Below are 13026 nucleotides of genomic sequence, written 5' to 3'. Positions count from 1 at the left end.
TGTCGCCCCAGCATTTATTTGGGGTAGAGATAAGCGAAACGTGAGGTCAGCCGATCTCGGCCCTAAGCTTCCACGGCCGTCGACCATTACAAGCTGGTGGAAGCGACTTGCTGGGACACCACCGAGTAATACTGCACGCTACGGGGTACATACATGACTAGTCGTCGTCGTCAAATGTTGGTACAGGTCGGACTGCGAAGTATAGTAGAGACATTACTGCGTATTAGCTTATTTTGGTGGGGTACGGGTTTACCCCATATTTTCTTGCCACGGGGACAACAGAGCACACCCCACTCTCTGGGGAAGGTCTAAGGGACGAGCGCCTAGATCGTTCTACTGTCATCCACAGTTGAGCTTAAGTAGGGTCCTCCATCTTCCCTGCGGATGATCTTTATACTCTCTGCATTTCATCATCGTTATTAAAACCCCGGAATTTTGCTTCCACCACGAACGCTTTCTAGTTACTGCTTGACACCCTTCATATAAGACGGTTGACCATTGAAATGTATCATGTCAGACATTGAGATGAAGCCAACGAGTCGCAGTCACAGCCACGTCGAGGAGGCCAGCACCGCCGACTATCCCATGAAGACGGTCGACACATTTCATGCCGATGAGGCGATGAGGGTGATCGCCACTTATAGTGGTGATGAATCCTGGACAGAAGACGAGGAGAAGAAGCTCCTGCAGAAGATCGACTGGAATCTCATGCCTATTCTCTGCCTCACATACGCCCTTCAGTACTACGATAAGGCTATGCTAGGCCAAGCGGTAAATCCATCCTATCTTGCCGTAAGGCTTATAGACGAATTCATTCTGATAGCACATATTCTAGGCAATCTTTGGTCTCAGAACAGACCTACAACTCTTGACTGGTGATAGATATTCTTTCTCTGCATCCATATTTTATCTGGGATTCATTGTCGGCGCATATCCAGTCATGGTCCTCGCTCAGCGATACCCAGTTGAGCGGGTTGCGGCCGGTACAGTGTCGATTTGGGGCTTGTGCCTACTCCTCACGACACAATGCCGTAATTATCAAGCACTCTACGCTCAGCGATTCTTTCTGGGTGTGCTTGAAAGTGGCATCAGCCCTATGTTCATGATAGTTGTAAGTAGCTGGTACAAGAAGAATGAACAGGCATTGAGAATGGGGTAAGCGGAACAGCACATTCTTCCCGCAGCTTGCTACCTAACTGTTTTCATATCGCTAACCTACTAGACTCCCATAGAATCTGGTACTGCTGTACTGGCTATATTTCTTGCGTTTCGCCTCTGATCAACTGGGGTCTTGGCCAAATTCACGGCGGGGTGTCATCATGGCCGTACATGTTCTATTTCGCTGGTTCCATAACCTTCGTTTGGGGTATTGTGTTGCTATGGGTCCTCAAGCCCGAGCCCATCAGTGTTAAAGTTTTGAATGAACGAGAACGCTATATTGCCGTCTCCCGGCTGCGGAGCAATAACTCGGGCGTGCGAAATACCCACTTCAAGGGGAGCCAAGTCAGAGAGCTTCTCTTTGACGGCAAGTTCTGGCTGTTGTTTTTCATCGCTATGCTCTCTATGATCGCCAATGCGCCCATATCCACGTTCACCCCGATTCTCATTAACGGATTCGGGTACAGCACGTTCAACTCTCTTTTGCTAAGCATGCCATGCTCATTTTGGTCCGGCTCAATGACGCTTTCCATGTCGTACCTCTGCTACAGATTTACGGCCAAGGGGATTCGATCCTACTTGTTCATATTCACGCAGATGATTGTTGTCTTTGCCTGCATACTGCTGGTCGCAGTCCCTAGTACGGTGAAAGGTGTTGCATTGTTCGCGATCATTATCCTACCATCTGTGGGATCTGGATACGGTATACTCATGGGTATTCAAATGGCAAACATTGCCGGATATACGAAGAAGTCAGTTGCGTCAGCTGGGCTTTTTATTGGATACTGCTTCGGTATGAAACACGTGATAATATATCCTTATTTTTGTTAAAATAATACTAACAGTCGCAAGGAAACTTTATCGGACCTCTTGTCTATCGATCCCAAGATTCTCCCAGATACCTTATTGGGTTTCTGGTGACCATCGGTAGTTCAGTTGTCTCCTGCATACTAATGTATATATATCGAATGATATGTTCCTCGGAGAACAAGAAACGCGATGATGCGGGTATCGTAGAAGCATACGACAACGCTTATGATGATGATTTGACTGATAAGAAGGTAATATTTCCTAGGCTTGTGATATAGTATACAGAGATACTAACGCTATAGCAGAATTTACAGTTTAGGTACATTTTGTAGACGGTTGCGAAGAACAGATTAGTAGGGGAACATTCTTAGGCATTGGATCCTTAAAATATTCAGTCCTAGCTCGGTTTAGTATATTTTATCCCAAGAAATATACAACAAATAGAAAGCCTTTGTCTTTCCCCAATCTCACCCTCAATATCTACTTTAGCATTCCCATAGCCCTCTTCCGATTCTCAACTTCGTGTTTTACACCCCTTGGCAACTCATCCCAAAATCTCGGCTCTTCCCCTTTCCAAGCCAAGAGACTAGAGCGCGCGCAGATTCAGCATAGCTATTGGATCCCAGATATATCTCGACATTCTAGGCATCTTAGGAATTGTGTTGTATTTTATACTTTTTCGGCAGTGTATATAACTCTTTTACTACATGCAGGGAGCCAGAATTCTGAACGACAAGCTTGCTGACAGCTTTAGCCGCGATGGCATACCGTGCTTCACCGCTCGGAGCCCGCTTTCAGACGAAGCCAAATTACTATATAAACGTTTTGAAGCTTTACACCACCACATCAAAATGAAATACAGTAAATTATTAGAGTAGTACCAAATGAGATATAAAGAATTACATAAGAAAAAAATTAACTAGCAAAAACGGGCTGATAGCCAGATTTGGCGCCCGCGGCGATTTATAGGAATAACTTCCTCAACAACTTCCTCATGCGCTAGAGAGCTAATTTTTGGTTCTTTTGGCTTTAAATTTAATTGAGGCTTTTTAGAAAGCTTTGAAGTTGATATAGCCTCTTTTTAAAATTGTGAATCCACTTGCTTAGCAAGCTCTTGCTTAGCTTTTTAACGCTCTTTTTCCGCTGCCTGTTCTTGCCGTGCTTTTTGCTTTTCTTGTCGGATTTGAGCTCGTTAAAGCTTTTCCTGCTCTCTAGATTCATTGAGAAGTTGTTGTTAAAGCTTTTTATTATTTTTACGAGCTTTTTTCTCAGCAAAAAGTTGATCTTTTTGAAGCTATAGATCTCGAGCTTGTTGGACCTTTTGAGGACTAAAAAAGATTACACCACCACATTCAGCAGCAGGAAGATCCAATAATAAAGGTTTTTTCTTGATCTCATGCTTCTTCTTATTAATTAGAGCACGTTCGAGGCCTTCTAATTGACTTTGAAGCAGCACAACTTACGTAGAAAGAGCCATTACCGTATTGCAAAGCTTTAAGGTTTTTTTATCTTCATAATCACTAATAACCTCATATAAAAGCTTCTGAATTTGCCACTAATCTTCTGCTTTAATAGCTGAAACTGTAGAACCGCTAGAAACTGGCCTGCTTTCCGGTTTTTTGTTGTAGCGTTGTAAAATTAATTCCAGATTAAACTGGCTCAAACCAGTATTATAAAACCTGGATTCAATATTCTTTTTTGAAAAAGCAGTCTCCCAAGCCTTCCAAAATAGGCGAAAAAGGTCACTTATTTTGAGACGGCTGAACCCTTGGCATTCATATAAAAATTGTTCTAATTCGTTGCTGTAAGCTCTAGAAAGAGGCCCAAATAAAGAGACGTCAAGAGGCTGTAAAGTATGCGTTGTATAAGCTAGAAATATAGCCAATAAAATCCGATTTTGGTCGTAGTAATTGATAAATCTCATATTTATATGAGATCCGTGCCTATTAAGAATTAAGAGCATCTATCCCCTGCTTGCTTGATGTTTTGTCTCTCAATCAAAAATAGAGGTTAACCACTGGAAACCGAGCTTATTATTGGTCCATCCAGATTCTGAAGAAGCAAAAAAATAATTTTGCACTTTAAGATCAAAATCTTGAAGCTATGAATCTTATAAATTGCCGGATTTAGACATATAAATTAAACCTAGGGAAAGAGCTTTTTCACTGGCGTAAATATAAGTAATTAGTGTAATCCACCCCTGGCTTCTATCTTAAAGGTGTTGCTATATGCTTTTTTACTTATATTGCTGCCAGGAAAAGATTCTTTTTTAATTTTGACGTTATCCCAATTATAAAGCCTTTCTCATCCATATTATAAATCTGATCAGGTAAGAGATTATACTGCTTTATTTTTGATCAAAAAGTTCAAAATATAAAGTGTATTTATATGCCGAATCTGCCCTTTTTCTGTCGATATCAATTCCGGTTGAAAATCGAGAAATTAAATGATCCGAGTGAGCTCTAATCCAGCGAGTAAACCAATTTCTTTTAGGTTCTTTACTACTGATTCCCTTACCAAAGTTACAAAGCATTGATGTAGTAGGTGGAAGGCTATAAGTAGTAAATTGATTAATCCATTTTATAAGCTATTTTGATTGCTGGTTATTAAGTAATTATTTATTTTCATACTGGGCTTCCTTTAAGCCTCTAATCCCACGGAATCGCCTTGATAGATTTGACCGATCAACACCAAAGTTTTTTTGCGATTTTTGATATATTAATCTTTTCTCCTGGATCTAAGGATCTCAATTCTTCAAGAGCGAGCTCAATCGAGGCCATATTGGTGGATTGGTCGCGGTTTAAAAAAGTCGCGTTTTTTCGTGTTCTACGGCTAAATCGGGCTTCGTCTGAAAGCGGGCTCCGAACGGTGAAGCACGGTAGTACGTCGGATACCAACCTAAATTTGCCCCATTGTACTATGCATATTGTAATAAAAAGTTTACAACATGCTTGTCCCCAGCAGGACTATGTTACATGTTTGGTTTCCCCTACATCTTTGGCTTCCAAGTCTGCTTCTTGTCGACCTGATAGGTTGTTTTCCTCGCTGGGAATGGCCTCCAGCCGTAATTTTTCTGCGACTCGAATAGTTTGAAAGACATTTTGGCTGCCGAGGAAAATACGATCTATACTCTCTAAGTCCAGACCTTGCGTTTCTGGAAAGAGGAAATATATTGCTAGTTAATAATTAGCACTGCATTCCAACAAGATGAGGCACCTCACTCGGTAATAGAAGACACAAATTCAAGACCGCATATACAATGAAGTACCGCCACCCTAAAGAATCAAAACCAGGTGGAGTTGCCTCGACTACCGTGAAGGTAAACACCCATGTTGATGTCGTTGACAAAGCTGTAATCGGCGTTCTGACACTGAGAGGTGCAATCTCGGACGAATAAAGGAACGTCAAACCTAGATAGCCAGTGACGAAGAAAAAACTGAATAGGTAAACGAAGACGATCGCCGCATGGACTGCTTTTAGGTCCGAAGGATGAGACACGCATCCAGCTATAATAGCCATGCACATGCCCATTCCTGCCGCTCCAAACATCATGAGCTTCCGTCGACCAAACCGTTCAATTGTAAATACACCGACTGGTGCAATTATCGTTTGCCTATATGCTGTCATCAGCACTAAAGCCCAACACTCATGGTGCCAAATTTAGTATGCAAAAGCTAAGGGCTGAGGCTTACCAGGTAAAAACGCTGGCCGAAAGAATAGCTGCATTATCTGCTGAGAGTCCCAAGTATGTCCGGAAGATCTTGGTTTGATAGAACGCTACGCCATTGATACCACTCATCTGCTGAAAACATTGCGAAGCAGCAGCGATAAACGCCCGGTTGGCGAAACGGGCAGGTCCGTTGCGGAAGATATCTCGGAAGCTTCCTCCAGCAGTCTCCTCCAACGAGACTCGGATCTTTGCAATATCGTCGAGGACCTGGGGGCTATCTATGGGTATATCACCAAGCGCGGCAAGCACGTATTTCGATTCGTCAATTCTCCCTTTTTGCACGAGCCATCTAGGCTGCGTATGATGTCAGTAGCGCTCAAAGTAAGACCCAACTCTGACATACAGATTCTGGCCACAATGGCATTGATAAGAATACTACAATGCAGAAGACGCAAGAAAAGGCTAGCGGAAACCTCCATGATATATCACCAGAGGTATGGGACATCCCATAGTTCACCCAACCAGAAATTGCGAGACCTGCTGATATGAATAGACCCTCAAGCATAACCACGAAGCCCCGATGACTGGTGCGACTGCATTCGGTTTGCCTAAGTCCAGTGAGTAGATGAGAAATGCGAAAATGGAACAAGAAACTCACCAGTTCGGCGCCGTAGCACTAATAAGCCCAAAACCAAGACCAGTAATAATCCTCCCCGCTATTAGTTGCGGAAATGAAAAGGAAGATGACTGCAGTATTGAGCCAATGCAGGTGATAAGAGATCCGAGCATGATCGTTCGTCTTCTACCAAGCTTGTCTCCAATCCCAATGCAGGATAAAGAGCCCATGAGGCAACCTAAAGTGTAAATTGCGACCACGGTCCCCTGGATCTGTGTATTATGCGACTTTTGTGCACCTATTGTGTTGACAGTGTCCATTTGAGGGAACATGGCGGTCCATGAGGGAAGCTCGAGGAGCCCTCCAGCTACACCTGCGAGGTAGCCAAATAGAGTGTATGCAGGCATGATCACTGTCCATACCAAGGCGTTACTGAGGGACTTCCCTCTCAAGCCGAAGTATTTTTGCATGGTTGGAAGCTCGAAGGTGTCTGAGTGCGCGCAAATATATCTGTGCTCTAAATATTGTTCGAGGGTTCGCTGGATGCAAGGAGGGATGGGTTACTACTTACTCCCCAATGCGCCAACCATAAAATGTATCCTTTTGAGAAGGAAAATGAAGCAGTAATATAATATGGATGTGAATAGGAGCGGTAACTAGCTCTAGAGTAGGACATACCAACCAACCCCAGTTCATAAACGGGGTGGCATCCCCATGGGGTCTCCTCACCCTTGCGACACCAGAGCTCTGCACAAATTCACCGCATCCTATGCCCCGCAATTATTCTTGGCAAACCCCAAAATTTAAAGGATGACTTTATGGTAAGCTGGGGTCTTACTGAACAAGGGTCTGATGAAGCGAATATACGTGTGTATTACATTTGCAACGGTAAATTACATAAAACCTAAAGCGTGGTGACACTCTCTTATATCACCTGCCGACTTGCTTATATTTGAGATATATTTTAGTTAATTTTGTACTGTACTGTAGCTGACGTTCCTTGACCTAAGACTTACGTGGTAGCACTAGGGCTGCGTTGGGGGAAACTGAAGGCCCTAAACAATGATTATAACCGGGCTTGACTACAGCCAACTTCATTTCATACTGCCCATTACCCATTAGAGCTCCCTAGCACAATCCTACCTACTACCGTGATCTGAATCTTTTTGCTAAGGCGTAGCCCTGTGTTCCTCGAACTTTTCTAGCAGTTTAGTGTCTGCATGGCTGAAATCTAGTTACTTAATCTTTTATTGCTTTAACCTAAACCCTTTCAACATACCTAAGCACCAAGAAAGACGGCAACTACTTAACCGTAGAGCGTTGAGATCCTCTATGCCTTATTAAATTGTGACTGTTTCTTATCGAGAACCTGAGCTAGTATAGGAGCCGAAGCATGTGCAGTGTGTAAGCCTAGTTGACTTGCAATTTCAAAGACTTCAACTATCTCCTCAGGACTTGCCCCATAGTTGAGCGCATTTCTAATGTGCAGCTTCAGCCCAGGTACGTACATGTGGGTTGCGGCCGCATCAACAGCGCAATATATAAGTTCCTTCATCTGGAAATAATACATGGTCAGCAATTATTTATTAACGCGAAGACTCTTACCTTAGGCTCTAGTGCACCTCCTCCTTTTCCACTACCATCCACATCCTTTACCCACGATACTGAAGAGAACCCAATGTATGCCTCGAAAAAGTCTGGGTCAAGCACAAGAAGTCCTTCCCACATTTCATGCCAGTATCCACGGTTCTTGATAAAATCCTCCTTCAGTTTCTCACGTCGCTCGCCGAGGTCCTTCTCGGCCAGCTGATATTCAGGGTAGGCTCCCTTTTCCTTCATTACTTCCAGTAGGACTGGCACGCCAACTGTGCAGGCATGAATTCCCAGCGTGCCTGCAAGCTCAAACACTTCAAACACTTCATCGGGCGTTGCTCCTTCTCCCAATGCGCCAATAATGTGTCTCTGGATCCCAGGTAGGTAGAGATGGGTCGATGAGCTGTCAACCGCCAAAGAAATGAGTTCTTGCACTTTAGCAGGGAGATGTTTCTTTTGCTTCGGGATAGCACTGAGTTTAACACTAGCATCGAAGAACTGCGGGCTCAACTGCGATATAGCCACCCAGTTCTTGTCCAATGCAGTTTCTTGTAATTCAGAGACAAAACACTGTTTTAGATCTCCAGAGGTAGACATGATTGCGGACTTTGTAGGACTTAAGACCGAAGCAGCTGCAAAAGGATAGGAAAATAAAGAGGGTCGAACTCTGGTTGGTATTTGTACTCCGGGTGACCTGAGAACCTACTCCAGGGTACATTACCGCTGTCATCGAACCCCAGTCTGATAATTGGGGTAAATTTAAGCCAACCCCAAATTTTACCTAACCAACGTAGAGCCTAGAGATTGTGAACCGTATTGTAGTGGCTGAGGACATACGAAGTATATGTAGCAGTGTAGAATGTAAATCTCATATAATAAGTAGTTAATGCATACTCCAATTCTTTACTCTTAGCTTCTGGCTTCTAATTATAGCTACTCCTACTACTGCTACAGTTACTTCAATTACTCCCTTCCCTAATAATACACGCCCAGCATTCCAATCCTATATCCAAGACCCTAATTATATTAATCGGGAGCGAATACTATATGCAAAATAGCGTCAAATTGTAACAAGAGGGTAGCAAGAGGGATCACAATAGGACTACAGTGAGCTACGAGAGATGGGTCAATAGCAATAGACTTGAATTGATCAAGAACGCGCCTTAATTGTATGACTTAAGGATCTAGATAAGAGAGGAATCCCTCCAACCCCTGGATTAATCAATGATTACTCCAATTCGCTTCTAAAAAGATTGAATCCACGCGACAAATCCCCACCTACTGTTGGCCCCAATTGGGTTTATCATTTCATCAAAAGATCACCTCTAGAATATAAATTAATAAAGCAGAGGCCAATTGATTCAGATCGCTTTCATGCTTCTGATTTTACAGCTATTCAGATGTGGTTTGAACATCTAGAAATCCAACTTAATTGTAAGAATATTACACCATCAAATATTTATAACTTTGACGAGACGGGGTTCCAAGTTGGGCAAAGAGACACTGAGACAATAGTTACTACATATCCTACTATCTTTTAAGAGATTCCAAGCGCTTCTTCACAAGAATCAGTAATGATTATTGATGTATCAATGTGTGGGTGGGCGGTGATGGTATTATAATCATTGTCGCTGTCCTAGGACACTCCCTTCTGTCTAGCACTGCTAACTCGCCTGATCCAAAGAGGGGCCGCCATTCATTCGATTCTTTCCTGTACGGACCAGTCATCTTATTTGCGCTTCGTCTCTGTTTGATTACTATTACTATTGCATTTGCCTCTGAATCTCTGATCGACTATCAGCTATCCGTCACTAGCGCCGTCGTGTTTGCTTGGCCCGTATTATTACCTCGTCCACCTCCACCATCTCCCCATCTCCCCTTCTTCATCTCCAGTCCGTGACCGCCCCCCAGGACCGTGACCATCGTCATCACAGCCATCTATTGTGTTGTGCTATACTATATTGTGTTCGTACCAAGGCGAGTCGCGTTCTTTCCACCAGTCCGTCCCAGGAAATCCTTCACCACGCCTCCTCAGACGAGAAAGCGGAAGGCCGTCGAGGCGGCCACCGAGGAAGTCGACTCCCAGTTATCCACAACAAGAAATTCCAAGCTGCCAATCGCGAAACGGGCAAATATTGGGAAGAAGGAAAGTGCGGTGACGAAGGAGGAGGAGGAAGTAGAAGAAGAAGAGAAGAAGGAGAAGGATCTGCTGCAGTCCAAGTCTACAATAGAAGATAAAAGGTATCCGGTTTCGTTGAGAAAGAGGGTGTCGGATATCGCGACACCGGCCACGACGAACGGGAGTATGGATTCCAATGATGATTTCATGCCTGATGTGTCGAGTCGGGAGGATGGTTTTCTGGGGACACAGGGAAGTGATGATGAGAGTTTGGGTGAAGGTATTTCAATCTATTATTTATATTTTATATATATATATATTATTGGTTGTGTATGATTTGCTGTGAGGATGGTGATGATCTGCAGACTTATGCTATGCGGTGTGGCCATCGTTTCTGTGTCGACTGCTTCAGACACTATCTCGCTCAGAAGATCAAGGAGGAAGGCGAGGCTGCGAGAATCCAATGTCCTCAAGATAACTGCCATCGCATTGTTGACTCCAAGTCGCTTGGGTTACTGTTAACGGAGGATCTGAAAGACAGGTGGGTACAACTAGAGTTAGTTACAACGCTGAGGTTTTTAGCTGACGCCGATAGATATCATCATGAAACGAGGTCCCTCAGAAGGTGATGCCCCATGACTGTGATATATTCAAATGCCAGGAGCGTTCACGACGTGGAACTTCACGATTTAGCCCAGTCGGGCAAGATATAGCTGGTTGCATGGTTCATTATGCAGTCGCAACCTGGTTAAATCCATGATCAATCCAACCAGTGGGGGGAGTGCCAATAGCCCGTAGTGTCTCAACATTTGCATCCTGTATTCTTCACTGACAACATCCAGCAGTCCTATGAGTCGGTCAATAACATCCAGAACCGCGTTAATGGGAAGGTACGTTATTGATGCGCAGGACGTAGATGTCGACGGTCTTAAATTGCGTCGAGCCAAGCTTGCCCTTGATCGGGAGACATGACTTTTTGTGCCCACCTCTGTACGGAGTACATATTTCAACAAAGCCACATCTCTGCCCAATATTCCACCGTTAGTTCCACCGTTGCTCTGAAAACTAATGGGGCACCCGGCGAATTAGCTGCACCAATTTAGATCAGCCATGATTTCTCGATATGCCCGTTTCAACATATGTACATATTGCATTATTAAAGTGGGACCTGTCAACAGGCGTCCTTTCTTGAGGTCAAATTTTATTCAACGTTCCACTTTTGGTCTGATTGATATCAGAGACAAATTTTCAAGTTCAGGGGTCGATTTAACAATTTCTGTTTGCAACGGAGGAGGGTTTTGATGTTGAAGTGAGGGCACCCCTAGCCGTATATCCGTTTAAAAATAACGAAAAAGAGTACATGGAGTCACATTTAGCACAGCTCACAGCTTATTCATGGGCCATCTTAGTAACATCACTTGCATAATCCTCTAAAGTATACAGAGTAGTATATCCTATGAAACTCGGCCTAGCCAATATTGCGGAAGTAAGCCGGTTTCGCTTAGGTTAGCGATATCGCTCTAATTAGTGGATGTCTACGGAGTACAATGGCTTTAAATAATAAGTAATCGACACCCGAATGCAATAGACCGGTTTCGAGATCACGATCAGGGTATCTATTTCATACGAACAACAACAAAAAAAATGGACAAACTGTTGTCGACAGCGGATATCCCTTCACGGTTCCTTAAAAGTGCGTTTCTCATCGGCCATGTCCCACTAAAGGCGTTATCGACCGATCCCCGAGTATCCTTTGCTCTCTACGTGCCACCAAACAGCTACAGTTCTACCCCGCAGAAGAAGCTCCCCTTAGTCGTCTACGTCCATGGCACCAGACGCAATATTTCACCATTATTTAGCCAAGAGTTAACGGCATTTGCTGACTCGACCCCTTGCGCGATTCTCGCGCCGGTTTTCCCCACAGGGCTCGACGGCCCCAACGATCTACTCTCCTACACGACCCTCCGGTCCCAAACCCTACGTTCCGACTTGGCTCTTCTCGCTATTCTCGATGAGATATCGGTTCGATGGCCCGGAATCAATGCAGAAAAAGTTTTCATGATGGGGTTTTCTGCAGGCGGACAGTTCGCCCATCGGTTTCTCTATTTATACCCAGAACGAATTGTAGCAGCAAGTATCGGAGCGCCAGGCCAGGTGACTACTTTGAACGATCAGAAAGACTGGCCGATCGGTGTTGCTAATATCCACGATTTATTCGACCGGCCAATCAACAAGGAGCTCATCGGCCGTGTCCCTATCCAGCTGGTTGTCGGTGACCAAGATACGGGTGTCCATGGCGGCGACGAATTTCGGACTTGGGTTAGGCAGTTTGTAAAAAAACGAGAAGAAAAATCCGAAACGAAAACGGCCCTTCCAGCCATGAAACAAGGAAGAATGGAAAGTTTGAAGAGCCTGCAAGAAACATGGCGAGAAGACAAAATCGACTCACAGCTTGACGTGGTCCCGGGTGTGGTTCATTCGTCGGCAGGCGTTCAAGCTGATGTGTTGAAGTTCTTGGGACCCCAGATACAAAGCTGGCTTGAATCTCAGAGTCGTAGTACTGAGTAATGGGCGTCGCGAGAAAGATTCACTCTGCTGTGGTATGCTGGAACCGATTTGGGTTCGTCCAAAGGATACTCAAATAGACAGATAACGAAATTCATAAATCACAAACCATATTGTTATATTCCTAGAGCACATACTAAATCCTCAGCTGATAAAGAACAAGAGCAACCCTCTTTCTTTCGGGCTCGGGTTGACATGTTTTGCTTTCCGGGCATCCGTCGGTACGATAATTCAGCCGATTCATGCTGATTAATGTTTTTTTTTTGAACCAGATTTACTCTTTTAAATAGTACTATGCCCAATAATAGAGCTGATGTATTGGACATCTCGGGTTTTCTGGTGTTTTTAGTGGGGACGCTGGAGGAGCGCTCAACGCTTACCCGATTAGGAAAATAGTGTTGGCTCAGTGGACCGTATAAGGACAACAACAAAAATAGGGCTAGCGTTGAGCGTTTGATTTCAGGAACTCGGATGAAATTGTCCATGTCGGAAGAA

General features: G+C 44.1%; 3 protein-coding genes across 3 annotated transcripts; 2 read left to right on the top strand and 1 right to left on the bottom strand.

Moving 5' to 3' along the window:
• Positions 1 to 510: 510 nt before the first annotated feature.
• TRUGW13939_04932 (uncharacterized protein) lies at positions 511 to 2300 on the top strand (the record flags this gene model as incomplete). Its single annotated transcript, XM_035488097.1, has 5 exons — positions 511 to 771; positions 836 to 1155; positions 1233 to 1951; positions 2011 to 2219; positions 2274 to 2300. The coding sequence occupies 5 exons, from the start codon at positions 511 to 513 to the stop codon at positions 2298 to 2300; spliced, it is 1536 nt and encodes a 511-aa protein (XP_035343990.1).
• A 2634-nt stretch (positions 2301 to 4934) lies between these two features.
• TRUGW13939_04931 (uncharacterized protein) lies at positions 4935 to 6724 on the bottom strand (the record flags this gene model as incomplete). Its single annotated transcript, XM_035488096.1, has 5 exons — positions 4935 to 5143; positions 5190 to 5581; positions 5661 to 5992; positions 6042 to 6246; positions 6297 to 6724. 5 exons carry the CDS (start codon positions 6722 to 6724, stop codon positions 4935 to 4937), a joined length of 1566 nt encoding a protein of 521 aa, XP_035343989.1.
• Positions 6725 to 11610: 4886 nt separating this feature from the next.
• TRUGW13939_04930 (uncharacterized protein) lies at positions 11611 to 12534 on the top strand (the record flags this gene model as incomplete). Its single annotated transcript, XM_035488095.1, has 1 exon — positions 11611 to 12534. The coding sequence occupies one exon, from the start codon at positions 11611 to 11613 to the stop codon at positions 12532 to 12534; it is 924 nt and encodes a 307-aa protein (XP_035343988.1).
• Between the last annotated feature and the right edge of the window lie 492 nt (positions 12535 to 13026).

Source organism: Talaromyces rugulosus, chromosome III (assembly GCF_013368755.1).
Source record: "Talaromyces rugulosus chromosome III, complete sequence".
Lineage (NCBI taxonomy): Eukaryota > Fungi > Ascomycota > Eurotiomycetes > Eurotiales > Trichocomaceae > Talaromyces > Talaromyces rugulosus.
Note: the sequence above shows the minus strand (reverse complement) of the source record. Positions and strands in the feature narration are given on the sequence as shown.